Source organism: Grosmannia clavigera, assembly GCF_000143105.1.
Source record: "Grosmannia clavigera kw1407 unplaced genomic scaffold GCSC_82, whole genome shotgun sequence".
Lineage (NCBI taxonomy): Eukaryota > Fungi > Ascomycota > Sordariomycetes > Ophiostomatales > Ophiostomataceae > Leptographium > Leptographium clavigerum.
In genome coordinates this window covers 366892-394261 of record NW_014040576.1, presented here as the reverse complement: position 1 = coordinate 394261, position 27370 = coordinate 366892, and the positions used below count along the sequence as shown (strand labels likewise).

Sequence of the window (27370 nt, the reverse complement as noted above, 5' to 3'; positions counted from 1 at the left end):
TGTCCACTGCAGCATTGAGATCATCCTTGCAACAGCATCTTCTCTTACAAAATGCTCAACAAAACGTGCAGCTCGCCCAATTGGGCTAGCGGCGAGCACCACAAGACTCCACCCTCCACCCAATCACCATTACGTAGGCCGCTAACAAGACTGCGAGCTACTCTGTAATTAGCTATGTAACGAGTACAGATATGCGCCCCGAGATTCGATTAAAATGCCCCGATCGCGTCAACTTGCAATCTTGCTCACCCTGCTTTCTACACGATCTCACCAACCCATTACGAGACGTCGCTCCATGGCCTAAGAAATGGCAGCGTCCGCCCCGGCGACTGCAGAACTCTTTTACCCCGCGCCTCTTTTCGGGCAGCGGCAGCAGCAGCAGCAGGAAGCGGTCGCCGTGCCGCTGGCCAAGACGGAGCAAGAAGCCGCCCCAACGACCGAGGCGGTGGAGGTGGACGCCCCTGCCTCCGACACCGGCAGCACACCGCAGCATAGTGGCAGCAACCCGGGCAGCCTGGACGACCGGCTCACGCCGTTCCCACCATACCACGAGCCCGAAGAGAGCATCTACGAAGACAGCGTTGATGTCGTCCATGTCGTCATGACCGGTCCGAACGGCCTCCCTGACGACTCGGCCGAACGGCCACCCACTCCCCTCTCCGTCTCCGGTCGGCAGACACCACCGCCGCCAGGCCTAGCCGCACCAGCCGAACTGGTGGCCGCGACACAGCCGGCAGAACACACAGAACCTGCAGGGACTTTGGAGAAACTGCTTGCCACCGTCCGCCAACCCCTGTCACCGCCCTACTGGATGCACAGCCGCGGCAGCGACGGTGCCGACACCATAGGCGACGCCGTCACGGCGCCCAGTGTCCGGCCATCAGCCGGGGCCACGCCGCCTCCCTCCATCAACTCCGCTGCTTCGACGCCACGGCTGACGTCACAGCCTACATACCGCCTCGGTGCCCTGTCGCTTCCCGTCTTCCGGCCGCCCTGGTCACCGTCGTGGCCGGGTGGTGGCAGTCGCCCGAGCCAACCCGCCGGAAGACCAGACGACGCCGCCCTTCTCCACGACCACGACAGCTCTGCCTCCTCGGCCAACTTCATCACACTGCAGGACAACGACGCCCTGTCGGAGGAGGGCGGTGACGAGAACGAAGACGGCCTTCGCAGACGGATGTGCACGGGCGCCAATGATGGCAGCTGCAACAATAGCAACGGCCTCATCACAACGCCTGCCTCCCGCTGCTGGGCCCAGCGCGTCGACGTGACCGGCTTCGTCGTCGTGGGCGGCCGTGGCGGCGGCTTGGTCACCGGTGGCGGCAGCAGCATCGGTGGTGGCAATACCGGCAGCGGCATGGGCGCCCACAGCCTCGGCTCGTTTGTCGTCTGGACGATCCGCGTGCAGACGCTGCAGGGCGGCGCGCCGCTGTTGGTGCACAAGCGCTACTCCGAGTTCGACGCGCTGCGGCGCCGCCTGGTCACCAGCTTCCCGACCTCCTGTGCCGCCATGCCGCCGCTGCCTCCAAAGAGCGTGCTCAACAACTTCCGCCCGAGCTTCCTCGAGCAACGCCGGCTCGGCCTCCAGTACTTCCTCTAGTAAGCCCCCCTCTCGTCTGTCCTCTCTCTCACCTACCACCCCTGCTGACTCGCTGCTCTCACAGCTGCATCCTTCTCAACCCTGAATTCTCTGGGTCGCCCGTGCTCAAAGAGTTCCTCTTTTCCTGACACAGGCAGCGTCTGTGTCGCTTGTGGCTTGCATACATGCGCTCACATTTCCCCCTTTTGCCTTACGGACACATGTGCAGCGAGCCTTACTTCCTTTTTCTCATTCTATTAACTCCGTTCTAACTTCATGTAATGCATCAAAAGCCAACAAAACAAGAATATAAACTTAATTATTTATCCACAATGACCGCCAAGCGTAAGCCAGTTGACAGGTATCGTGGTCACATGAAATAGAAGCAGACTGCGTTGAACAATTACATGGGTTATATGCAAAAAAAAAAGTCTCTGCAAAAACGCCTCCATCATCCCAATACCTTGTGTTCACATCATGAATCTTCCTGGGGAAGAGCGGAAAATAAGGGGGTCAGAAAGAAAGAGCTAAAGCGGAGTAGAAAAGAAGAAACATGAAAATGAATCTATAAGTTATGCACGAGGCCTCTATGTCATTGCTGCCCCTCTCCTCTTTTTGGACTGTTTGGAGTGGTCTACCCAATGCTCTCCCGCATCAGAATCAATCCGTCTTACCGTTCAGGATAGGGCCACTGCCACTAGCGTAGGCCGTCTCCTTCATCATCCGTCGCTCGTTCTCCTGCTGTTTCTCCAGCGGAATCGTCAGGGCGTTGATGCCCAGGAAGTTGCAGATCGCATTGACCACCAGGTATGCCCACCGGAAGTACACCACCATCGAGAAGAAAAAGTACGCCCACAGGTAGTTGAGCTCGGTCTGGGCGCTGATTGGCGCCAACGGCTCCAGCCCAACCCAAGGCCCATACCGCGGCACGTTGATGAGCACGGCGCCAACCACGAGCGGTGTCAGCATCACCGTCCAGTACGGGAACGGCTGGCGCGTCAGGTGTGCCAAGATCATCTTGGTCGTCATGCGGCCAAAGACAAAGGACATGGTGACGCAGAAGAGCACCAGGTGGTTGTCCGACTGGATAAATGAGTAGGGCGAGTAGACCCACGCGCCGATCGAGCACGTAAACACCGCCATCGGCGTCCATTCCAGAAAGACCGGCGCCACCGGCTGGCCGCGTGACTTGCGCGCCCGCACCACGTTGACGATGCAAAACGGGATGTGGCCGACCAGGAGCGACACCACAATGATGGCAATCCAGCCGTCACGGATCGAGTAGTGTCCGATGGCCGAGAGCACGCTGCTGCTCACCGGGCCGCTGTAGTTGTCGTGGCCGCCCAGCAGCTCCACCACCGGCTGCGTCCAGATGCCTGGGCCGCTGTAACCCGAGATGATCATGACCAGACAGGCCACGAGCAGTCCCTCGGTCGGCCCGTTGACATAGCCGAGGTAGAGCGTGTGCGAGTGGTACGTCTCCCAGGTCGAGAAGAACATCGGCAGGCACGGGCACAGCGCCGTGAAGACGCCCGACGTCGACGTGCCCAGGCCCATCGCCGCCGTCTCCAGCAGGCTGGCCAGCGTGCAGTTCAGCGAGTCGATGCCGTGGTCGAAGAGCTCACCCAGTCCGCTCGAGGTGCCCGTCCGTCGGGCCTGCTTGCCGTCGAGGTTGTCCATCGTCTGGTACATGAACAGGCCAAAGGCAAAGCTGTAGTATAGCCATGATGGTGCCTGTATCGACAGTGTCAGCAACTTCGGCAGAAAGGAATAATAGCGGACACAGGTGCACTCCACGTACAGGTCCCACGAGGTCAGGCATGAAGATCAGCAGCAGTCCGATGTTGCCCAGGATAAAGCAGAATCCGATCAGCGTGACCATGTTCGGGGCCAGCCATAATGGCAGAAGATCGACGGCCGCAGTCCACTACAACGTCTTAGTATCCTCTCCTTTCTCGCCTATCAGACCGAGCGCATTCGCCACCCAGGTGCCAACATACGTAGGGGTTGAGGATGTAGTGGGACACCGGTGACTTGTCCACGCTCGAGTACTTGTAGCTCTTGAGATGAAAGAGCGCATCGTCCGAGATGCTGTCGGTAGCGTGTAGTTCTGTTGCGAAGAAAAAGGCGACACGGTTAGATGGGCTCTTTCATCCTTCATAGCTCGAGCAGTTTCAGAGAGTGAGACAAACTAATTCCGAACACCATGATGGGCGATTTGACTGCGGTACGCGACCGTGAACGAGCCCGAACAGTTCGAGAACGGTGCGGCGAGCGTGCTGCACGACGAGGCCTGACCAGAGAGGAGGCGGTGTCCTGCCTTCTGGGGGGCTTTCGAGATCCTATTCTTTCGGTGGCAGCCGACCGCTGCGATGCCGTTGGGGTTGTGGCGGGCACCTTGCTGAGCCAGGAACGGCAGGAACAAGGTTGAGGAGAGGGGAGTTGCAGCTCCGACGGAATGACGCGAAAAGGCGGGAAAATGAAAGGTGGTTCAGAGGAGAGGAGCAGCTCCGTTGACTTGGGGCATCGTAGTTGCCTCTCAGGACGCAACAGCACGGACAGCGGAAAGCGGAAACAGGGCTGCTAATAACTTGGACCCTCCCCAATTTCTTTTTTTCTGTATCCCGTTCAAGCTAGTCCACGCGGCCTGAAAGGACAACTACGAGTACGTGTGCCCCACTGCTCTCTCCTGAAAGCCTACTGGATCACTACGCCTCAACGCATAAGCAGGCCAATCATGTCCGAGACTACGAGCTCAGCATCTCTACTATGTAAAGTGACACGTGAAAGCTCCTAAACTGACAACTACACCGCCTTGCTCCTGAGCAGAATTCAGCGCAGTGGAACAAGTTCTCGTAACATCGTCTCCAAGCAACTCCCTGCCGCCATACCTAGGCCGGCGTTGCTGACGTCCCACAGATGCATGTAACGGTCGTAAAACGGAACACATGAAACGATGCAAACAATACTCGTTGTATTATGAGTCGGTACGGTGTAAATGTCATGGCTAACTAAAGCTTGCCGCCGATCAGCTGTAAATGCTTCGATTACCCCTCTCCAAGACAGTGTTGCTCACTAAAGAATATGCTTCATAGCAAACAAACACGCAAACGGGACTCCCCAGATTCGTGTACAAATATAAAAGATTAAAGACTCATGTCCGTAGTAACATTAATAGATCGTATGTTGAAAAGCACTGCAGCACACCGTTCCCCATTAGGTCGTATCGTTATAATTTCACAGAAACAGTGCAATGCCGGCCGTAAGACCGCCCAGCGTCGCAGCCAGGCCCAACACCCGGCCGCTGTCGAAGAGGGGTGCCGCGAAGCTTCCTTTGCTGGAGCTGGATGACTTCCCCGTTGACGTGGTGCCGAAAGCACCGTACACGATCGTCGCCGAGTTGACAGTGCTGGTGGCCGAAGTCGCGCCCGCGCTGGTGGTCGTGAGAGAAGCATTGCCCGGGCTGGGATTGAGGGCACCGCACGGGTGATCCTGACGACAGGAACTGGAGCAAGTGTTGTTACTGCCACAGGCCGTGACACACTGGTTGCCCCACTCCGAGCACACAAAGTACGGAAGACTGAGGGAGTACTCGCTGATGTTGGGCTGGAGCCCGTTACCGCAAACGCAGCCGTAAGTGAGTGTGGACTGCGAAAGACCGTCAGCGGCCACTATACCTCAAGGGGAAGCAGGGACATGTGCCGAGTAGCAGCTTACAGGGTCGCAGGTGTTGTCCTTGGTGGTGTAGGGTGCTGTCTGTTCGCAGATCAGAGGACATGTGCTAGTCTCGCTGGCGCACCAGGACTTGCGAGTCGCAAGAGGGACAGAGCTCGGCTCGACGTAGTAATCGGCACGGACTGCTGACAGCAGGGTGGCGGTAACGGCCAGGAGGCTGAGCTTGAGTGAAGGCATGGTGATGGTGTGGATAATGTAGGCAGGAGAGCGTAAATGACGGAAGACTGGGCTTTAAAGGAAACCAAGTCAGTAACATAAATTCAAGCATAAACTGAAAGAAATGCGTGTGGCTCTGCAGCAAGCGGGCCGCTCAGAGCTTCTTGTATTTTGCTGCACTCCTTGTGCAGGCATGCAACATACTTCCATCACCCAGCCAGCAGTAGGCGGTGCCCCGGGAGACACAAAAAGAGCTCCATTCCAAAGCCAATGGCCACAACTAAGAAAATGAAAAGGCACCAAAGCATCTGAGGCAAACTTACATTACAACGAGCCGAGGCGCTCACACCGGGAGTATTCAGATGAGATGAAGAGAAAGCTTGAGGCAAAAGTATTTTCAAGTCGTAAGAGCAAGGGGAGACGCAAGACGTAGGATGACGAGAAGCTGGGGAATGTGGTGCCAGCAGAGGATCTGTCACTGCAAGGAAAAAGAAAGAAGGGAAGAGGAAGAGCAGCCGAAGGGAAAAGTTGGAAGCTTGCCATACATATCTTACATGTAGTAAAAGGGTCAAGGTAAAGCTGAGCCTGGAGCTCACTACACTGGCATACACTAAGTAGTCTCCATGCCCCGGTTTAGCCCGTGGCCCGGACGCAATAGTGGCCGGTGCCCCCTCTTCTCCGACGTCGTAAGATACTACTCGGCTCTACTCCGTACAGAGAAGGAAGAGGCAAAAAGGAGAGGCGGGGCAGCCAATAATTCGACGATACTACTACGGGGTAGTACATGTAAGAGCAGGTCCGGATGGGGTTTCGACACATCGAGCAAAGAGGTTAGAGTAGAATTCGTACGGAGTATGTCTAGTGTGCTACTGCGGAACTTTTCTCGTAATGAATGCTACTACGCAAAAAAAAAAAAAAAAAAAACCAAAGACGATTGATTAGACTTCTCTCGATACTAAGAGCAATACGAAATCTCGATGCCGTCAGCAGTCCAAATCCGGGGCTGCATCTCGATAGTGCAGCCCGTATTATTGTCCAGCCCGTTCTGTTGTGCATGCATACGATGTGGTCGACCGATTGTGGCGCTAACGGCAACGGGAAATACATGGTCCAATCAAGCCTATTTTATTTGGAGGCTCTGGGCATCATGTCCACCAAGTCCACATAATAAACCCACAGAGCCCACAAAGCTGACAACCGAAATATACAGGCAATCCATCCGTAGAATGAATACCCACTTCAATCAGCTATGCATCAAAGTCCGGTCAAGCCGTACTCCGTGCAGGGTATGCAGTCAGCTCCTAGGCTAAGACTTTTGTGCTGGCCAATATGCGTTTTAGTGTCCGCAGACGCAAAAATCACTAATGCAACGCAAGATACGAGCATTGGGGCGAGACGAAGGCCCAAACACGAAGCACACTAGCAACGGCTTTGAGGTCGAAAGACGACGGCGAGCCAATGAGGGTTGTGCTTTTTCGTGCATCCAAAAATAGAGCCGTGGACAAAGGCAAAAAGCAGATGCTTTTCAACGATACCGGCCACCAAGCCGGATTCTGCATCTGTCGCCTGATCTGCTGCTGCGCGGAACGCTTGCGCACACTACAATAGCAACAACATAGCAACGGACATGCTTAAAGCGTACTCGTACAACGTATACAGCACGATGAACCGAAGTGGCCCACATGCCATTTCCATTCCCCAATCTCCACATACCTCGAAAAGAGCTGTTGTGCCAATAGCCGCATTCAGAACTTGCGTACCAACGCTCGCGAGCACGTGGCTCTCACCGCATTGAGACTATGTTTCTGGCCGAGAGAATGGGGAATGGCCCCTTGTTGTCCAAGGCATCCCCAACATTTTTGTCGGCTCATGCCTTCATCCATGGCTTGACTCCTTCAAGGCGGTGTGAAATGTTCACGTTCTCGGGCATTTCGTTTTCGTCTTCCTTTTCACATATTCAATACAGAAGGGCTGTCCTGTTGTCATCAAATTCATTGCTAGGGGGATAAGACTCCTCTAACGTAGTGTACTCCGTACGGCGTAAGGCTCCGCTCATGCTGTGCTCACATCATGACTCGGCTTGGCCGGCTCATAATTACACGATGGCCATCCCACTCATTATGTTGTACTCATGGTGCCCGCCAACACCACCCGCTTGTATTGCAACACACCTCCGCTAGTATCTTACCAAGAGCCATACGCTGTAGGTCGTTCGTATTGATGGAGCGGTGCTACATCATGAAAGGTTCACGTTGCCCAACCAATATCGTGCCAGACATCACTCAATACACGGTACAGAGCCGCGCGCAGGCAAGACCGTCACTGGCAAAACAGCCAATATGCTCTCTTCTTCCCGTCTTCGGCGCCAGCTGCTCGGTCCATCTGGCAATGGGCAGCGGGCCTGCTCGTCTGGATGTGACTCGTGACCGGTCCTAGCGTCTACTCGTAGATCATGCAAGTCACACGTCTTTTTTGAGCGCAGTTACGAGGATGGCGTGTGGTTCGTTGTCGTTTGTGTAGTTTTGGCTGTTCAGAGAGCTGCTCATCGAGCCGGATTTCGTAGCGCTTGCCGTCGCCCGACTGTTCTTAGGCTTGCGAGTCGCTTCGACAAAGGCTGATCGTGGAAGAGCCTGAGCCATTGACTTTTGCAGTTGTCTGCATAGTGCTGGAGACGTCATCGCGTTGGCTCACTCGTTGTAGAGGCGAGGTAAAGTGTTGAAAAGATACTGTGTATGTTTTGTCGACTTACTGCCTTCTCGTGTCAGATTCTGCAGTCCTACAGTTAATACATGGCCGTCCTCTCTTTCTTAAGAACCCCAAGTTAGGGTAACGTCTTGGCCCAGCTTTTAACCTAATGGGCGAATCACCGCACCTGGAATAAGAGGAGGCCGCAATAGTGGCCTGTTTAGGCCGGTCGTCGCTGCTCCTGGCGATAACTGTGCTGGCTGATTGACCGTTATGGCACCACCTGTGGGGCATATGTCAACTTTTCCAGCAAATCATGTGTTGTGTAAATCAAATCAACTGTGCTTGAAATGTCTGCCTAAGGTATTGTGGAAACACAAAAAGAAAGTTTCGAACCATGCTAAGTCACAATATATGCATTCTTATATAACGATAATTCGTTGCGTGGTGCAGATCTTCGGCTCCAGAAGCTATCGCGATCGTATCTCAACAGGAGTACTATGTACTCCGTATTACGAATACGAGCTCGTACTCCCTACTCCGTACGGGTACAAGGCCGTTGAAGTGGATATCAGTGTAGCTGCATCTGATTACCAAGATCTGCAATCTACTCGTATTTCTGCAAAAGGACTATGTGTCTGGACATTGCCATTGGTCAAGTCAGGCAAGTTGCCGATTTGGGTAATATGGCCGTTTATACGGATGAATTTGTGCGAATGCCTTTCCAGATAAACGCACTCCAGAAATGGTATGATGTCGTAGTCGTCGAAAGATTCAAAATACAGTAGCAGTCCCACTTGACCTGTTCTCAGTACCGGCTGTCTGATATGCTAGTTTCTGTTTAAAAAAGAGCCGAAACATTACTTAAGATACAGATGGGAGTCGGCTAGTTTCACGTTTAGGAAGCCAATACTCCACAGGTTGCACATCCGCCACTACCATATTGCGCTTGCTACATTGGACCCGTCTTATGCTAAGCTGTCAGCTTTGTCAGATGGTGACTTTGGGCATAAGAAAGCCCAATTTGGAACGGTGCTTCTACTTCGATCCATGAGGACGATGGGTTGAGGCTCGTACGCAGACCGGCCGCGGCAAGTGCTGCTTAAGCAGTTCCTTTTCTTTTCGATTGCAATATTTACGCTAGACTTAGTATGACCATCGATGCCTGTAGGCCAAGGAGACCAGCGGATGCTAATAAAGTGTTGCCTTCCCCGGTTACACTCCATGACACGTTTCCCCATAGATTACTACTGACTGACTCGACGGTAATATTCGCGGGAAGCGCAACCTGGATAGGCAGCTTGAGATCGGCGTAATTTAGGTTGATAACTGTTAGCAGTGCCTCTTTTGTCTCCTTATTTACCCAGACAGCCGCGTCGACAAGACTACCACCCTGAATGGCCAGGGACTCGGAGATGGGAGTCTGCAGAACAAAAGAAGAAAAAACGCTGCTAGTCATAACCTTGGCTAGTTGCGTTGTGGCCATTGACAGGCCAGCCGTAGTGGGAAAGTCCCAGGCAACAAGGCCCTTGGCACCGTGATTGACGGCCACCAGCGACATAACAATGACCTCGGCAGCGTTCGGATATCGGGTCCAGAAAGTTTCATTGCCAAAAGCCTGCGGCGCCGCCCAATGCGTCTTTTGCCAGCCAAGCAACTCATCCCGGTGGTGGAAGTCCTGGAGGCGTAGCGTAATATCCTCGAAACTGCCTCCACAGTTGTCGCAACCACAGCAGCCGTATGTGGCGTTGCAGGGTGTATCGTACACGGTAGACCAGCTGGTGTTGGTGCTAACGGGGTACACGTCCGATATGACTATTTCGCCGCCGGCAGCATAGTCGGAGTAGTAAAAGTCGGCGCAGTTCAGAGCCAACGAGGACGGGTGGTACGGGTCAATCGTCCACAAGGTGTTCCGTGCAAGACCGGTGCTGTTCAGTGGATTGCTCTTCCCGTCAGGCTCATCACTCTGGTACCACAACAGGATGGAAGGGTGCTTCCGCAATCGCGTAGCCTGCTCGACCATGCTGCTGTCGTTTGTCGGAGTCCAGCTAAAGTCGTATTGAAGAAATAGTCCCAACTCAGCGGCGCGGTCGAGGTACGGCTGAAACTGATCCCAGGGAAAAGGGGACTCGGCAAGAGTGCCTGTGGGAACAATGTGGATCATGTTGTACCCCATGGCGGCAAAGTCGTCCAGAGTAGTCACATTGCTATCCCAGTACAGCGACCACTGAACGTAGTACGTATACGGAAAGATGACCTCCCAGGTGGAGTTTTTTCCGCGCTGAACCCAGAGGCCGCCGTAAAGGTTGTCCAGGCGCGAGACAGAGCCGTAGTCATCGGGGTAGGGCAAGCGGTGCAGGGTGGTCGAGGCTGAGTAGACGATGCCATTGGCAAGCGTTGCCAATACTGTGATGTTGTGTGGATTGAAGCGGGCGGCCAAATAGCCGAGGTCGATTGCTATCTCATTGTTGGTCGAGTTGATGCCAAGGACTGCTGTTGTCATTGGCGTTCCATTCGCAAGTACCACGAGTTTGAGCACCTTCTCGAGCGAAGACAAAGATGGCGACAGATACTTTGCCGCAATGGGCTCGCCTAGCTGACGAGACACGCCTGTGTTGACGATGATACTGCCTTCAACGTCGGTGTCTAAGTAGATGCTCATCCGTGGCTTGACCTGGAGATGAAGCAGTGGCGTAGGCGACAGCGGCGGATCTACAAAGCCGCCTCCGGGACTAAATGAAGCGTCCCCGGCTCGGTAAGCCTTGCCACACCATATATCGACGCCCTCCGGATTGTTGAACTGCGCATATGTGCCAGCTGAAAGTGTGACCAATGCCACGAGGGGCATAATAGTACGCGTCCACATGGCGTTCGTTTTTTGAGCTTAGTCAGCTTACCGGGGCTAGCTTATTATTGTAGGCCAGCTTACGGGCGGTGACGCAGGTCGCGTTATGTAGACATGTCCAGACAATGGAGATATGGCATACACCAGCATTTTTACAGTCCTACACACGTGGCCAGGATGGAGACTGGACGGTATCGATAAAGACTACGAGGGTGCATCCCGAGACGGATCGGAAGCTTGACCACGGCTGCAACGTTACTACTGGGCGGATGAACAATTTCACAAAACCGTAACCAAGGCACAGTGGCGTATTCTCTCGGTGGAAGGCACAGACTCGACCGCTGCGCTGTATGACCGGGATGCGGTCTGGCTTTAGCAGCGGAGATCCCCGCTACAAAGAGGTGTAGCTCCGGGGATGCTAAATAGATAAGCAATCTCATCGAGTGCAGCCGTCGGAGATGCCGTCCCACTGCCAGCAACAACTCCACCAGGCATCACTTCCTACGTTACGCTTTTGGCGGGCCTGTCGGCATCGATAGGCATGGCCAGTCGGATGTAGCCTACCTAGAGATTGTGTGCGGCTGTTGAACAGCATCAAGTTACTTTTAGATGGACGGACACGGCCCCTTAAAGATGATCGATCCAGACATTTGGACAGCCTTGATGCATCGAGCCTCTTGATACTCTGCACTCTGAATCTGCGGAAGGCTAAGATGATGCCACCTCATCTCTTACGCTTCGGCCTTTGGGCCTTACATACGACCGCCTTAGTATCAGCTGCGCCGTCTTTTCCACTGCGCCGATCGCCGGCAGATTATGCAGTATCCGTGCCACTCGACCTGTCGGCCGTGCTTAACAACAAGGCCTTTGGCACGTATGCGGGAGAGGCTGCCTTCGACCCACTCAACCAATCATTCCCGGCGCCCAACTTCGACACCACGGACTTCGTCTCCCCCGACACCGGGATCGCCTACTCGTTTCCTGGCTACACTGGCCCAGGAGTGGCAGATAACCTCATATGTGCCAGGCAAACCATTTCTGTTGTGCCTAGCCGCTACTTTTCGGTCTCCTTCCTCGTTGCTGCCGACGTCGAGTCTACCACCGTCACCGACAACGTCACCTTTACGTTTTCTGACAACAGCACGACGCAATACCAGCTGCGCAGTCTGAACTACTACAATTTCCTCGCCATCAACCGCGGTGTCATCATCTTCCCAAGCCGTTTCACCAGCAACAGCACAAACTACAACACGAGCCATATCTTTGAGCGCACCGCAGCACTACCAAGCCACAAAGAGCTGACCTCCATCACTCTGCCATCCACAACCAACACCACTTCCGGCCGCCTGCACATCTTTGCCGTCTCTCTACTGAAGGCCAGCGGCGTGGTCGTGCAGGATGTGCGACCGACACAGAAGTGGCTCGCGTCTGGCAGCCAAATCGTAGAAGTCACAGTCGTCAATGGCGGCGATGCGTGTGTGGCCGGTGGCGGTCTGACCGCGGCCATCAAGGCCGCCGGCTTTACAACAGTCGAGAGCGGCCATGTCAAGCGGCTCTGTCCTGGTGATCAGAAGACGGTACAAGTTGGCGTGGGCCAACAGAAAGAACGCCTCAGCAGCGGTCCGGCCACCTGCAACATAGAGGTCAGTCTTATCAACAACGACAATGGTCGGTCAGAGACACAGACATTTCCTGGTGTCGAGTTCGGCCTTCTGCCAGCTTGGACAGAGGACCTGTCAACGCTGGCGAAGCACGAAAGTCCTGACTGGTTTAATGATGCCAAGTTTGGCATATTCATCCACTGGGGTCCGTACTCGGTGACTGGCTGGGGCAACAGTTCTCCCTACGAGAGCTACGCCGAGTGGTTCTGGTGGTACTCTACCCATCATCCACAGGCAGATCGGTCAGACTTCTACGACTACCGCCTGCGCACCTTTGGCTCCGAGTGGGTGTACGACGACACCTTCTCTAATTTCACCGCCGCCAAGTTCGACGCCAAGGCTTGGGTCGATCTCTTTGCCGGGGCAGGCGCCAAGTACTTTGTGCTGACGACGAAGCATCACGACGGCTTCGCACTCTTCGATACGGCCACGACCTCGAATCGCTCCTCCTTGCACTATGGCCCTAAGCGCGATCTTCTGCTCGAGCTGTTCGACGCGGCCGAGAAGTACCAGCCAGAGCTCAAGCGGGGGACGTATTTCTCGCTGCCGGAGTGGTTCAACCCCGACTTTGGTCCCTACGGCTTCGACCAGTTCTCGACCGCCTCCACAGTCTCCTGGCCTGGAATCGAGGCCAAGAATCCATACACCAACAAGACCGAGCCATACACGGGCCATGTGCCCATTGGTGACTTCATATCAGATCTCATGGTGCCACAGATGAGCCTTCTCGCGTACAACTACAACACAGACCTCATGTGGTGCGATTGTGGAGCGGCGAACGGAACAGCAGGTTTTGCTGCCGACTGGTGGAACCACGCGCGCACACAAAACCGACAGGTGGCCATCAACTCCCGTTGTGGGCTCGCAGAGACGTCTGATTTCGACACGCCCGAGTATCAGACCTTTTCGGTGGCACAGCGCACCAAATGGGAGAGCAACCAGGGAATAGACCCCTACAGCTACGGCTACAACCGTGCCACAGCACCGGCTGCATATATGACGGCGAGCAAAATCGTCTACACGCTCGTCGATATGGTATCGAAGAATGGCAACCTCCTGTTGGACATCGGCCCAAAGCCTGACGGAACCATTGACGACACTGAAGTGGCACATCTGCTAGACGCCGGAAACTGGATTCACGCACATGCTGAGGCCATTTACAACACTACCTACTGGTTTGTCCAGAGTGAACTCCTGTCGGGTCCAGATGTGCGGTTCACACAGACGAACGACGCATTCTTCATATTGTTCCTGGAAACCCCTGTTCCCGATTTTGATGGGTTTGTGTCTATAGAGGCACCTATTCCTATACTCGAGGGCGATGTCATCACCCTTCTAGGTGTGTCTGATACGGCTCTTCAATGGACGTATGCTTCGACGTCGGCTGCAGGGAGTACGTTGCGCATATCCGTCTCGAACGATGTGCTAGCCATGGAAACGTATTGCTGGGTTTTCAAGGTGTTATATTCATAGCAAAAAGCTCTTTGAAGGGCGGATTTACTTTCTGATAGCAAAAAAATAACCGTACAAATAGCAGCTCTTCAATGCAAATACTAATACAGTACAAACTGCAATGTACTTTGGGCTAATTGCGAAGGAGGAAGGCTGTGCTACCAGTTGCTGGTCCCGCTACCCGTCAGCCACGCACTGAAGTAGATGATACTTCGAACCACTTGTGCTTGCAGGTTTTCACTCGCTCTCATGTACGCTGCTCAAATCTTGCTTTCCTTCTTGCAGCACCCATACATCGGGTTTGCATTAATATTATACTCCCACTCTGTCTATGTTTTACAAAAATATATGCATGAGAAAGATTTCGCGAAGTACAAATCAGACAAGAGCTATCACAAACAGCCAGGATGACAGATCTCCCTGAAGCGAGCTCTAGAACGAGCCCCAGGGAAAAATCCAGGGCAGGCCCCTGTCAAATCTAGTTGCACCACCAGTTGACTTGTCTAGCCGTTCAGAAGCATTAATTATAGAATAAGAGACTCGCGTAAAGCTATACAGGGACTATGCTACTACACACGAGTACAAAGTATTGCATCAACTCTTTTCCAACCGTTAGTATTTATCACGCCTTGTCCCTGCATTCCAACCTACTTTCACACCCAACTTATAAAGGCGTATGAGGCTGTGACAGCTGTTGATTCTGCGTTATTGGTTAAGCAGCTTGTCTGTCGTGGCAAGTTAATCTACGGTGCAGCCACTTGAGGACACTGCTTGTGCTTCTTGTTAACACAAAGGAAAATACCCGCTTATCGTAACCCAAGCATCATCTCGACTCTAATCCGTTGACGAGAAAGTATCAATATTGTGGTTTCAGGAAGCATATAATATACACAAAAGATCCCGAATCTAGATTAGCAGGATATGTCTAGATAATTAAAATTCACAAACAGCAAAAAACCCCATACACCTGACATAAAGCCGTAAGAGACTGGCAGAGGCGAGCCTGAATTTGCATCAGCACGAAGGACCTTCCTGGCTTTCCAGTTTCAAAAGGTTCTGTGTGCTCAGGGGCTCCACGGCGGCGGGACGGCCGTGACCGCAAGGCTGTGACTTTCCCCACTGGCTTGGAGTTAACGCGTAGACGTCATCTTCAGAGCACCGTTTGACCATCCGCTTCAGTTCTGCATAAAGATTTGTAGCGGATATCCTCACTTTCTCTGACCCCTCGACAATAAGCATTTGCTCCGCTATCAGATCTAAAAATTCATGAAGAAATATTGTACACGACTTGTTGTGGTGGAGTTCTTCGATGAACTAGGTTGACCGTTAGTGAAATGTTATGGGCGAGAAGGCGGAAGAGAGGCATGGAGAAGAACAACTCACGCGGGTCACGACTGGCTTGATGATGTGCAATGTTTTGCTCGTCCCTTCTGCTGTCGGGTTGCGCTCGAAGAATGTGTCGGTTTCCCAGTAACGCCAACTTGGGTCGGGACACTTCCGCTTCATTGTGAAATCCTGTAGTAGGGGCCAACCGCCAAGCAACCAGGTGATCATTTGAAGGTAAAGGATACCCAAGGTCCAGATATCGTATGAACGACCCTGTAGATTGTTCAGATCGCTCTCCGGAGAACGGTAGGATGGTGTCGCACAGAGGCCTTTGGCCGCGTCGAGCGATCTGGTGTTATTTGATCTGAACCTGGCCAAGCCAAAGTCGGCCAGCTTCAGGATTCCTCTATTAGGATTACCCTGCGGCTCTTCGGTGCCAGGAAACCACAGAATGTTCTCCTCTTTGATATCGCCGTGGTGACCAAAGACGACTATTGGCGACTGATCGGCTTGACTGCGGTCGAAGGTTTCGTATTGATGCAGATCGACGATTCCACGTGCAATACCCTTGCACTGCTCGCCGACCCAGAGAACGGTCTTCCGGTCTGTGGCTGAGGGCTGTGGCTGCACGTGCTCCCAATAGCCCTTGAGGTTGCGCTCGGCCCAATCGAAGACCATGTGGAAGTGGTTATGTTGCTCGTAGGTCGCCAGAAGGGAAATGAGATGGGGATATGCGTCGTCATCGCTGAACTTTTTCAGCATGTCGACCTCGTTCTTGAAAGCAACAGGGGAAAACGGGCGAAGACTCTTCACTGCAAAACTACCAGCGAAGTCCTGGGATTGACAAAATCAGTATTAAAAACGCTACGTGCTAATATACATGCTGAAGCAACTTAGAGAAACAACGCATACCTTTCGTGCTCCGAACGTGTGGTGATCATCGTGGATGAAGACTCGAGAGACGTCTGCTGTCCCTCCGTGGTGATTCTGCAGCGCATTTCCATCGACTTGGACAAAAGGAAGGATATCGTTTTTCGATAGCTTATAATGATGAACCGACTTGTGCCTCTTTGATTTCGAAAAGCGGGGAGAGATCGTCGACCACTGATTAGCATAAAAGTACTCGATCTCATGAGGTTTCCAGCTATCCGAGATGAACTGTATCGGCGTGTTGGGCTTGGATCTAGAAAAAAGAGCACAGTCGTTTCTGTGATCCCTGCGAAACGGTAGGGAAGAGTCATTCAAGCCAGATGCTATGAAGTCCTTGATAGCTTCCGTCTTATCGAGTGTATTGAGGAGGACAAATATCCGCCTCAAGCAGCTGGTTTTTGTCACATTTTCCTCCTCCAAGCCGTTTTCTGAGCCTTGATCGCGAACCTCCGTCTTTCCGAGGATTTGACGTGCCACCATGGCGATTCTTTGCTCGTCGTCATTGGGACATGCTGTCTTAAGCTGCCCTGTTACGCTCTCGTCTGTGATGATCGAGTTGAAAACGCTACAAGGGTAAAACTTCCTGTCCACATGTGGATTTCTCTCTCTCAACGACATAAGTAGGACCGGGAATTCCAAGTTGCTTCCATGCTTGGAAGATGTGGCCGATCTTGCAAAGCTCCTGGTGCTCTGCGTGTCCTCAATTTGGCAACTGTTTGATGGGCCTCTTGCGCTGTGTAGGGCTGGCCCTGGACAATGAGTGATGATAGGTAGATCTTTGACCAGATGGGATCCGCTCATTACGGCTGCGTCTGGTGTCTTTTTTGAATAGTCAGCATGTCATATCCGGAATTTTTAAGTGCCGGCAAACGGCCAACGTACTGCAAGGAGATATGAGTCGTCAGGCGAGACGTGGTTGGACGACGGATCACTAAACACTGAGCCCACATGTTCCAAGCCACCTGGATTAGGTTCAATGTCGTCGTCTACGGATTTGTCGGGGCCATCATTGGATACCCGCGGTTGTTCAGACGTGGCAGAGGTCCATTGCTGGGAATTTTCGCTGTCGGAACTGTAATCATCGCTGCTGTTGCTGTTGCTGCTGTTATTGTTGCCAATGTGTACATTTTTTTTCAAATTGCCCGACCGTTCCATATCTGCAGCTGTTGGGAGATGGCCGTTCTCTCGTTGGCGACCTCCTTGCAGCAGACCAGGCTCAGAATCGGGCTGCAGAACATTTGAGCTAGATGTACGCACTTTGGGGGGGAGAACTGATGTAAAAAAATGATAGATTTTGTGGAAAGTTCTAATTAAAAAGCTGAAGCTCATATTCGGACCGTGCCTTTGTACGTTGAGCCCAAAGGAAAGACTGGTAAATGGGAGAGGAGTAGAGACGTGATAATCACCAATGTGAACTGATGGCTCATACAGTACGGAGTATTACAGGCATTGGTACGTCTCTAGCTTGGCAGAGCTGCAAGCAGGGCTCCTTCCCAGGGGTGGCGCAGCCAGATGGGAGCACTGCCTGCTCAAACATCTTGCTTCATGGGCGGCCGCTTTTCTTGAGGCATCCAATCAAGAGGCCTACAACAACAGATAATGTGATTGCTGCAGGCGGTATGCATGTGTGTCGCCTAGATTACCATGAGCCGACAAGGCGAAGAATGGTTTTAAAAAGGCGACGAGGGATTTTTAAAAAGGCGACGAAGGATTGCAAAAGGCGGCGCAGCCGCGAGCTGGCCCAGCTGCTATTTCAGGCGATGTTACATTCGTTCGCCTTTTCGTGTTTACAGTAAGTTCATGACCTTGAAATTGGTCCGACACCCCCCGATTTTCATGTACAATAATGTTGATGACGGCGGTGATCTCAGAACTGTGTACCGCAGATAAGTCGGAAGCCCTCTTTCTAAAAATCGCTCATCGCACCAAAAAGAAAAGACTTAAGAGCATAAATTTTTCAGGTTATGTCCATATATAACACCACCATGGCAAACGACAACAAGTGGGCATCAAGCATGAACGCTCCATGCAAGACATACCATCCACTCAAGCTTTTCAACTTTTTGTCAAAAACTTTTGGTCAGGGCCAGTACGACGTGTCAGTAAGTAAGTAGCTGCATTCTGTAGAGGCAGGCGGCCTCTGGTTTCATAGAAACTCAAGCTAATGTACTACAAGATTACGTGCAATGAATACTGCATTCGGACGACAAGAAATCTGAGGCCAGAGGACTTGTTGCAGTGTCAGCGCTGAGCGCACCCCATGTACAGCGTAACTGTACTGGACTGAAATTTATTTTGTATGAGATCATTGTGAATCCCATTTTTAGCTGATAGACAAGAAATGGGAGCGGAGGCTTGAGGAGGAAGCGAGGTATCATTGTTAACCCGAATCTGGAAGTCTCGTAATATAGTTTTCTGGTACGGCAGTATAGCTGATAAAAGCCCGGTACAAAACAGTATAACCGAAACAATAGCACTGTGGCTGATACGATTGTGCTTTTTAATGGGAAACCCATGGCAATATGTTTTTTATAAAGCAAACTATTATCTTGCTTTCTGATACCTATTGGGATTCTTACTAAGAAGACTAAGAACGATCAGATATGATTTTTAGGATGCTATGTATCAGTTGCAGGCTTGAGTTACATAGTAAGAAGCAAGTCGTATCCTGTTATTTAGATATCTGGCTGCTAAAATCGGCAGATATTCCTAATACACTAGCAGACGGCATTATTAAAGTCACAATTTGAAGAAGATGAGACGGTCACCTTTCAGTGCTCCAACCTTTCAGTGCTCTAATTGAGTTTGCATCATTTCCTCTTTGGTGGCGATCGGGTGATAGCGCCCCCGTGTAACTAACGGACAAATTTGTCTCTTGCAAAGAGGATATGGACGAGAATGATTGCTAGTGCCCTTGATCTAGAGGCTGGGACGTGTTCCCCGACTGTTCTTCTCAGCTGACTGCATCCGATTAGTCTCAAACCGGAAAGAGTGACATACGTTGTATGATGCACTGTTTCAAGTTGATTTGTGACAGAAGAGTTCGTCACCCAAACTCCTAGACAATACTATGTAAGATATGCATTTACAGGATGGGGCTCATTTCAGGCTTATCACCTCACTCGGCAGTACAGAAACTTTCAAGAAGCGAAGTTAAACATTCGTGGGGAATGCCACACTAAGACCAACCCTATCAAATTACGGAGTAGGTGCTCTTTCCTGCACTAGCCCAGACTGTTGTATTTTTATTCAACAATCCATTCGATGTTTTCGGCCAGAGGCAACCTACTGTTGGAATATCTACTTCGTAATGCGTGGTTCATTGAGCCCGTGCATCTGATTTACAATCTCGAGAATAAGGAACCCCTATTTTATGGCTTCCAGTCCCTCGCAGAATGCATCTTATATGTACTGCTTGCAATTTCACTCTGTCTTAAAAGATTCCAAGATGAAATTGAACAGACAAAAAAATGCATTCTCTCGGTACGTTTCAACGCAGAAAGGCTTGCAGCTCTAGCATTCCTTTACACGGCAAGTTCGCACCCTTTCGCCCGGAGGCTACCCTGCACGGCCGTCTCATCACAGTCACATTCAAGCTCGACTATTGAGGGCGATTGCACCTATTGAGCTGCAGGGGGGTGGGGAAATAAGAGGGGAACCGGTGCAGAGAGAGGAGGCTGATCGGGGATCCCAATAGACCTATAGACGAAGCCAGAAATCCAGCCTTGTCTAACACATGATGCTAAGAACTGTGTTGCTCTATCCCTGGCAATGAGCATAAGTAACCCGACGCCTCTCCGTACATGACTACTTAGCTGAGTAGAGTCTACCCAGGTAATAAAAAACCTCAGCACGAGCTGGCAACGAAGAGCATCGCGATTACTCTTACCAATGCGGATATCAATGGCGACTTTTCCTAGCCCCCAGTCTCATGAACAAGACCCACTCAGCACTCTTGTGACAGAAATCAAAAGAAACACAGTGGATAGTAACTTCGGCTCCAGCAAGTTCCTCCCAAATGTGTGTATTGAAGAGCTCGCCGCCGACATGGCGATTGTTGACATGTTGAAAAAATCGGGGGCCTTCTACCCCTCCTTGTGGCAGCTGTTGGATTCCTTCTGCTCATTAAATACTGCGCCCGATTTATGGACCTTTCATATATTGCCTGTCAGTCGGGAATATCACATCTATTTGATTTTCCAATCTAGAATCTCAATTTCTATCTGGACTCCTAGCAGTCAAGCCATAATGAGCGTTACCCACACCGTTCTCGTCCGGTTCAAGGACGAGCTAAAGGCAGAGGAAGTCAAAACAGTGAGCGAAACATTTGTGCAGTATGAAACACATGTAGTGCAGGACTAATGTACTTTCTGGGTCCCAGATCTGCAAGGACTTTCTGTTGTTGAAAGAGAAATGCTGTCACCCGACAACACAGGTCCCCTACATTCTCTCCCTGAAGGGTGGCAAAGACAACTCTCCCATCGGTCTCCAGGTAAATGGCTGTTTATAGCCATGCTGTTACCTCTCCATCTCTAACTTGAGGTAGGGCGGCATCACCCACGGCTTTGTTGTCGAGTTCGCCTCGGTTGAGGATCGGGACTACTACGCCAAGACAGATCCAGTGCATATGGCCTTTGCGACAATTCTGGACAGTTTTGTTACAAAGATCATTGTCGTTGATTTTGTCAGCGAGGAATACTGATACTTTAGTATAAGAGCCCACCATATGCTTATGGCCACTTTGTCGACGTCTCGGCTATAGACAGACATCATCTACTCTAGGTTCCCCCCGGGTCCGTGAAAGAAAAAGAGACAGATTTTTCGGACCTGTATGTATTTGTGCAGTTATCCGAAAACAGACATCCTAAAGTCCCGGAATAGAATAGCGGTCCAATAAGACGCTAGCTTTTAAGATTCGTAACAACAATAATTAAGGAAGTTATTTCAGCGATCAAGCCCATACTTAGCTATAACATGTTTATCCGTCTCAGCTTGTATTTTCCCTGGTCGATACGCTTATTCTGGATGATGTAGACGAACTCTTGAGTGATGGCAGTTAAATTGGCAGTAATCACAATAATCCCAATGATTATGGACCATTTTGGGAGTTGGTTAAGTGTTAGCTACAAAATACAATATACGAGGGAAGCTGTCAAAGTACACCGGGCCTGCAGCCTGAAATCACTCAATACCTAATACCATCAAGTCCACGATGGCGAGAAGCTTTCACCCGATTACGTAATCGCATATGGCTGGGACAGACGGCGGATAACTTGCAGCATGTCCAACAAGAACGGTTTACGCGCTGCAGGACAATATTAGATGGGATCTGGGTGAGGCCAAGGAGGAGGAGAGCCAGGACAGAGCATTCAACATTATGGGACGACATACGGGAGAGAACTGTTTGCACCAGCCACGACTTTGTCAACTCTTATGACTGCTTTAATCCATGCCGTCTTCGACCATCACGTGACTGTGCTTCTTGCACCTTACACCGAACACTCTTCAGCACGATTGGTGGTGGCTGTTCTGGATATGGGTGCAAGCGCGCGTATAGTGGTGTCGGGAGGGATGAGGTAATAGTGAGAAGAATTGCGCCATCGCCTATTTTCGAGCCAAGCCAGCTGTCAACTACGGTAGCATGCGACAGATAAAGCAAGCGTGCCCCGGGAAGTAGAGCAAAGCAGACCGGCCGTCTGTATAGGCACTGAGTTATAGTGTTGTTGCACCGTATCAGCCGAACTGCATCGGCCAAGACATCGGCCCAATAGCATCTCGACTGCCATGACCGTGCCAATCAAGCGCGTGGCCGTCATTGGAGCTGGGCCCGCCGGGGCCATTGCTGTGGACGCGCTGGCGCAGGAGAAGGTCTTTACTCTGATTCGGGGGTTTGAGCGGCGCGAAGGTCCTGGAGGATGTTGGTGCGTGGTTGCTGTCTTTTTTTCTTTTTTTTCTACTTTTCTTTTTTTCCCGCTAACGAACAGGATCGGCGACACGAGCCCACCACCGCCGCTGACGGGCTTTGAAGCCCTCGCCAACCGGACGGCCGACCAGCCGGTACCGGTGCCGTCGACGCTGCCGGCAGTGACGCCGAAGCTGGAGCAGCCACGGTTCGCCGAGTCGTCTGTGTATCCGTACCTGGAGACGAACGTGGACAGCCTGGCGATGGCGTTCAGCCAGGAGCCGATCCCAGCGGAGCGCAGCGCGTGGTCGGTTGCGATGCACGGCGAGGACACGCCGTTCCGGCCGTGGCGGGTGATGCGCGACTATGTCGAGGGCCTGTTGAGCCGACGTGGCTACGAGTCCGTCTTTGCGTACGGCACGACGGTCGAGCGGGCGGCCAAGATTGGCAACGAGTGGGAGCTGACGCTGCGGCGCAGCAGCGACGACGGCGAGGATGCGACGACCGACTACTGGTGGACTGAGCGGTTTGATGCTGTCGTCGTGGCCTCGGGTCATTATGCCGTGCCGTACGTCCCGGCGATCGACGGGCTCGAGGCGTTTGCCCAGCGATGGCCGGGCAGCGTGCTGCACAGCAAGCAGTACCGCGGCCGCGACGCGTTTGCCGGCAAGCGTGTCGTCGTCGTGGGCGCGTCAGTCTCGGCGGCCGACATTGCCGTCGATCTCGTCGGCACGGCGCAGTCGCCCGTCCACGCCGTCGTGCTTGGTCACGTGGTCAACGGTTTCTTTGGCGATGGCGCCTTTGGCCACCCGGACATCCGGAAGCAGCAGTCGATCGGCCGGGTTTGCGCCGACACGCGCACCGTCTTCTTTGTTGACGGCTCGTCCGTCGCTGACGTCGACCTTCTTCTCTTCGGCACCGGCTACTCCTGGACCCTGCCCTTCCTGCCACAGGTCGCCGTGCGCAACAACCGGGTCCCGGACCTGTACCAGCACGTCGTCTGGCAGCACGACCCGACCCTCCTCTTTGTCGGCGCTGTCGGCGCCGGCCTTACGTTCAAGATCTTCGAGTGGCAGGCCGTCTACGCTGCCCGGCTGCTCACTGGCCGCGCATCGCTGCCGCCGCTTGCTGACATGCGTCGCTGGGAGGCCGATCGGATTCGCGATCACGGCGACGGCCCCAAATTCACGGTCATCCACCCCGACTTCGAGGAGTACTTTGAGACGCTCCGACAACTCGCCGGCAACGCTTCGCCAGACGCCGGCCGGCCGCTGCCTCCTTTTCGCCAGGAGTGGTTCCGCGCTTTCATGGACGGCCATGAACGTCGCAAGGCCATGTGGCAGCGCAACAACGAGGCCGCCGTAGCTGCACGCGCTCCCGGTGTCGAAGAGGCTCCGATCAAGGGTCGGTTGTAGGAGCTGGGCGGGGAATGTGTAAGATTGACTCACTCGCTGTACATAATTCAACATGCTTGATCCTGCAATGACTGCTCCAGATCACGTGTTTGAGTTGACACCCGTTGAGAAAGGCGCAAAACCTGAAAACTGAGACCGGGGTACATCTGCCGATCCGGATCCAGTCCCTGGTTCCCCGGGCATTTTTCCGAGGCTGATACAGGGAGCGGTCAACTGATGGGGTGCGGGGAAAGCGATTAATAGGCCCGAACACGACTTACATCCACTCGCAATGCTCTTCAACTGCATCAACTTCCCCCACCGACTGATCGGCGTGCCGTGTCCGAGGCCGGTCCACGATGTGCTTGTTTACATGTGACCAGCTGCAGAGGAGCTATCTCGTGCGGAGTACGTCGTACATAGTAGTACAAGTACGAGTACCGATACTTGTATACCCAAATCCGCCAAGCAATCCCACTCTTCCTTCCCCATTCCCCTCTTCCCCGCCATCTTCACTGTGATAGGGAAAGGAAAGAGGACAAAGGATAGACACGGTCGATATGGAGTCCACGGTTGTCATTGATAGCTTTGCCCCCGAAGAGGGGGATGTTTCCAAGGAGGCACGCCTGACTGCATTTCCGTCAGAGCAGATTAGCTCGTCCAGCGACAGAGAGCGACAGAGAAGGCTGGTGCGAAAGCAGGACCTGCGCATTTTGCCGTTGTGTGCGGCCATCTACCTGCTCTGTTACCTGGACCGGTCCAACATTGGCAATGCCAAGGTGCTCAATGCCGCCACCCACGACGACCTGCTGTCTGACACAGGCATGTCCGCGTACCAGTACACCATCGCCCTGATGGTCTTTCTGATCGCCTACGCCCTCTTCGAGGTGCCGTCCAACTACCTGCTCAAGCGCTTGCACCCGAGCCGCTGGATCGCCTTCCTAATGGTCTCCTGGGGTGCCATCACCATGGGCCTGAGCGGTGCCCACAGCTATGCTGCCGTGACCGTGGTCCGTCTCTTGCTCGGCGTCTTTGAGGCCGGCCTCTTCCCCGGCCTCGTCTACTACCTCACCTTTTGGTACTCTGCCCAGGAGCGATCGCTGCGCGTCGCCATCATCCTGGCCTCGGCCACGCTCGCCGGCGCATTTGGTGGCGCCATCGCCTACGGCGTCGGTCACATGAACCAGGTTCGCGGCATGTCCGCCTGGCGCTGGCTGTTCCTACTCGAAGGCCTGCCATCCCTGCTATCCGGCATCTTTGTCTGGTTCTTCCTCCCGGACTGTCCCGAAACGGCCGCCTGGCTGTCGCCGGACGAAAAGGCCTTGGCCTCTCGCCGCGTCGCCCAGATGAGTCTGGCCGGCAAGTCGCTCACCTGGGTCGAGGCCAAGGCCACCCTGACCGAGTGGCGGCTGTGGATGCATTACTTTGTGAGTCGACGCCTCCGTGCCTCCAGACTGTCCCGCTGACCGGTTATAGATCTACTTTGGCATCTCCACACCCTTCTCTAGCCTGTCTCTCTTCACCCCGTCCATCACGGCTGGACTTGGCGTACGTCGTCGCCGTCTTTCTATTCTCTCTTTTCCAATCGGTACTGTCGCCACCTGCTGATACTACCAGTACACAAACCTAAGAGCCCAGCTCATGACTGTGCCCCCGTACGCTGCTGCCTACGTCGTCACTTTACTTGTTGCCTGGTCGGCAGACCGTTTTAATGCGTAGGATCTGATCTCTCCGTTGCAAGCCACCAGTTTGAACTGACCGTCGTAGACGTGCTCTCCACTCTGCCCTTCTCGCCACTGTTGGCGCTGTGGGATTTCTCGCCTCTGCCGTCCTCCCGGCAGAAAGCTACTCGGTATGTGGGCCACTCGATTGAGCGCGATGGTCCTTTCTCGCCCTGACAGAATTCTAGCATCGCTACGGCTGCCTTATCGTTGCGTCTTGTGGTGCCTTTTCGTGTATCCCCCCCTTATTGGGCTGGCTGTCCTCCAACGTTCACACCACGGCTGCCATTGGCCTTGCTATTGCCCTCAATATCTCCATGGGTGCGCCGGGTCAGATCGTAGGTGTGTGGATATACAAGGCCGACGAGGCCAAGATCGGATACCCAACAGGCCACTGGACCAACGCTGGCTTGCTGTTTTTCGTCGCCGCCGGCTGTCTGACTATGCACATGTACTATGTTTGGAGAAACAGAAACGGTGGCGTCGACGGTGTAAGGTTCAAGTATTGAGTTTTGAACGTACAGGGGAAAACCACGATGAAATCGACGGGTGCAATGCTTAGAGGTGCCACAGTGCATGTCTTGCTAGCAAAGTCCGATCAAGTAACCGGTAGACTCTCCGAATTATTCCACCATTCCGGCGTTCTTCGAGGCCATATATCGTTGAACAGCCCCCGATACTTCCGTTCTGGATGATTGCGTTCTCTCCCTTTTCTACCAAGCTCAAACACAGCGGCCCTGCCTGGGACGTCTCGTTTGCATACCCACGACCGAGCAAGCCACCCTAGAACGTGTCTAAAGTTTAACGAGAAGGTATTCCTTCCGTTGCTGTCGCCACTTAAGTAAAGATCTAGTCTTGAATACCTCAAGCTACCACCGGACGATATCAGGTTGAAGATAGAGAGCGCCTTATTAAAATCTTGGAACGGACATATTATTGACAAAATGAGTAAATTCCCACCGTGACAGCGCAAGACGATGTCGAATGTCTCGCTGCTTACGTAGCCTTTTATATACAGCCTTCGAAGAGGCTCCAAACTGACAAATAGCTATCGCAGCACGTCTTGCGACTGGTCAGTCGCGTCGACAATGTAGATGTAGCAAGTCCAAAGATCAAAGGTTTCCACGTACAGCCAGATCGGCCAAAGCTTCGCCATGCTCTAGTCCCCGTGGTATGGTCAAGTTGCGCTGACAGGTGAAATCTGTTTACTGACTCCATTTGCCAATTGGGGCGCCTTCATCTAAAACCAAATCCAGACTCCGAAGACGGCCGAGCATAGGCCGCTTATATACGAGGAGGAAAGTCGTCTGCTCCTGACCGAAACATCCAGACATGTGCAAGGTTAGGCGTAGTCCCAGACACCATACACACCACTGCCTCATTAGTGTAGTACAGCTTGTTGTCAGGCATATAATCGTAGTCGTTTACGACGATGCTATGCTGACACGAAGACGTTGCGGGTGCATAATCGTCCGGGCTAATAGTTTTAGGACTGCTAAGTTGATTTTGAACGAGGCTGTCTAGATAAAAGTAATGCATATAAAGACGGCAGCCGATTGTACAAACGGCAGAAAGGACAGATGGGGAAAAGTAACGGCCATAGGCCCACATTATATCCTGGAGCCCTGGGAGCTGGCTGACAAAATGAGCAAGGGGCAGCCAAACTTCGGGATGGTTTCTTGGCATGCCGTAGCACGCATTATACGGACGGCAGAAGCCATGTATGTCCAAAGCATGGCGTTTCTCCCAGTCATAATCGTACTCGTCTTTGTCGACCCCTGGCTCTTCATAGTCCACTCTGGGCAGCGATACGACGAAGCCATACCACGAGACTTTCAGCCGGCGTACGTGACGATGGCCAGTAGGGCTGAGCACTTCGGACCATCGCTTCAAGCTGCTCTCCAGCTGACTTGGATCGGGTATCCTGAGTTCAATCTGGCAGAGACACTGGTGTGTGGCTGCGGTATAGCAATGTCGACTCGCT

General features: G+C 52.9%; 10 protein-coding genes across 10 annotated transcripts; 5 read left to right on the top strand and 5 right to left on the bottom strand.

The window, feature by feature from the left end:
* Nucleotides 1-307: 307 nt before the first annotated feature.
* On the top strand, nt 308-1728 carry CMQ_7943 (px domain containing protein; the record flags this gene model as incomplete). The annotated part of the gene is made up of 2 exons (XM_014313583.1): nt 308-1599; nt 1665-1728. The coding sequence occupies 2 exons, from the start codon at nt 308-310 to the stop codon at nt 1726-1728; spliced, it is 1356 nt and encodes a 451-aa protein (XP_014169058.1).
* A 511-nt stretch (nt 1729-2239) lies between these two features.
* Nucleotides 2240-3787, bottom strand: CMQ_7889 (sn-diacylglycerol cholinephosphotransferase; the record flags this gene model as incomplete). Its single annotated transcript, XM_014313529.1, has 4 exons — nt 2240-3313; nt 3381-3506; nt 3580-3689; nt 3772-3787. 4 exons carry the CDS (start codon nt 3785-3787, stop codon nt 2240-2242), a joined length of 1326 nt encoding a protein of 441 aa, XP_014169004.1.
* A 1029-nt stretch (nt 3788-4816) lies between these two features.
* On the bottom strand, nt 4817-5491 carry CMQ_7888 (uncharacterized protein; the record flags this gene model as incomplete). Its single annotated transcript, XM_014313528.1, has 2 exons — nt 4817-5227; nt 5297-5491. The coding sequence occupies 2 exons, from the start codon at nt 5489-5491 to the stop codon at nt 4817-4819; spliced, it is 606 nt and encodes a 201-aa protein (XP_014169003.1).
* Nucleotides 5492-7929: 2438 nt separating this feature from the next.
* On the bottom strand, nt 7930-8148 carry CMQ_7932 (uncharacterized protein; the record flags this gene model as incomplete). Its single annotated transcript, XM_014313572.1, has 1 exon — nt 7930-8148. One exon carries the CDS (start codon nt 8146-8148, stop codon nt 7930-7932), a length of 219 nt encoding a protein of 72 aa, XP_014169047.1.
* A 1142-nt stretch (nt 8149-9290) lies between these two features.
* On the bottom strand, nt 9291-11021 carry CMQ_7907 (uncharacterized protein; the record flags this gene model as incomplete). Its single annotated transcript, XM_014313547.1, has 1 exon — nt 9291-11021. The coding sequence occupies one exon, from the start codon at nt 11019-11021 to the stop codon at nt 9291-9293; it is 1731 nt and encodes a 576-aa protein (XP_014169022.1).
* A 692-nt stretch (nt 11022-11713) lies between these two features.
* Nucleotides 11714-14134, top strand: CMQ_8016 (alpha-l-fucosidase; the record flags this gene model as incomplete). Its single annotated transcript, XM_014313656.1, has 1 exon — nt 11714-14134. The coding sequence occupies one exon, from the start codon at nt 11714-11716 to the stop codon at nt 14132-14134; it is 2421 nt and encodes an 806-aa protein (XP_014169131.1).
* Nucleotides 14135-15127: 993 nt separating this feature from the next.
* CMQ_7809 (protein kinase domain containing protein) lies at nt 15128-16849 on the bottom strand (the record flags this gene model as incomplete). The annotated part of the gene is made up of 3 exons (XM_014313449.1): nt 15128-15427; nt 15497-16273; nt 16352-16849. 3 exons carry the CDS (start codon nt 16847-16849, stop codon nt 15128-15130), a joined length of 1575 nt encoding a protein of 524 aa, XP_014168924.1.
* A 3768-nt stretch (nt 16850-20617) lies between these two features.
* Nucleotides 20618-21071, top strand: CMQ_7780 (stress responsive a b barrel domain containing protein; the record flags this gene model as incomplete). Its single annotated transcript, XM_014313420.1, has 3 exons — nt 20618-20683; nt 20805-20861; nt 20916-21071. The coding sequence occupies 3 exons, from the start codon at nt 20618-20620 to the stop codon at nt 21069-21071; spliced, it is 279 nt and encodes a 92-aa protein (XP_014168895.1).
* Nucleotides 21072-22153: 1082 nt separating this feature from the next.
* Nucleotides 22154-23686, top strand: CMQ_7876 (flavin-containing monooxygenase; the record flags this gene model as incomplete). Its single annotated transcript, XM_014313516.1, has 2 exons — nt 22154-22290; nt 22354-23686. 2 exons carry the CDS (start codon nt 22154-22156, stop codon nt 23684-23686), a joined length of 1470 nt encoding a protein of 489 aa, XP_014168991.1.
* A 539-nt stretch (nt 23687-24225) lies between these two features.
* Nucleotides 24226-25895, top strand: CMQ_7940 (major facilitator superfamily transporter; the record flags this gene model as incomplete). The annotated part of the gene is made up of 5 exons (XM_014313580.1): nt 24226-25092; nt 25142-25213; nt 25283-25380; nt 25433-25517; nt 25575-25895. 5 exons carry the CDS (start codon nt 24226-24228, stop codon nt 25893-25895), a joined length of 1443 nt encoding a protein of 480 aa, XP_014169055.1.
* Between the last annotated feature and the right edge of the window lie 1475 nt (nt 25896-27370).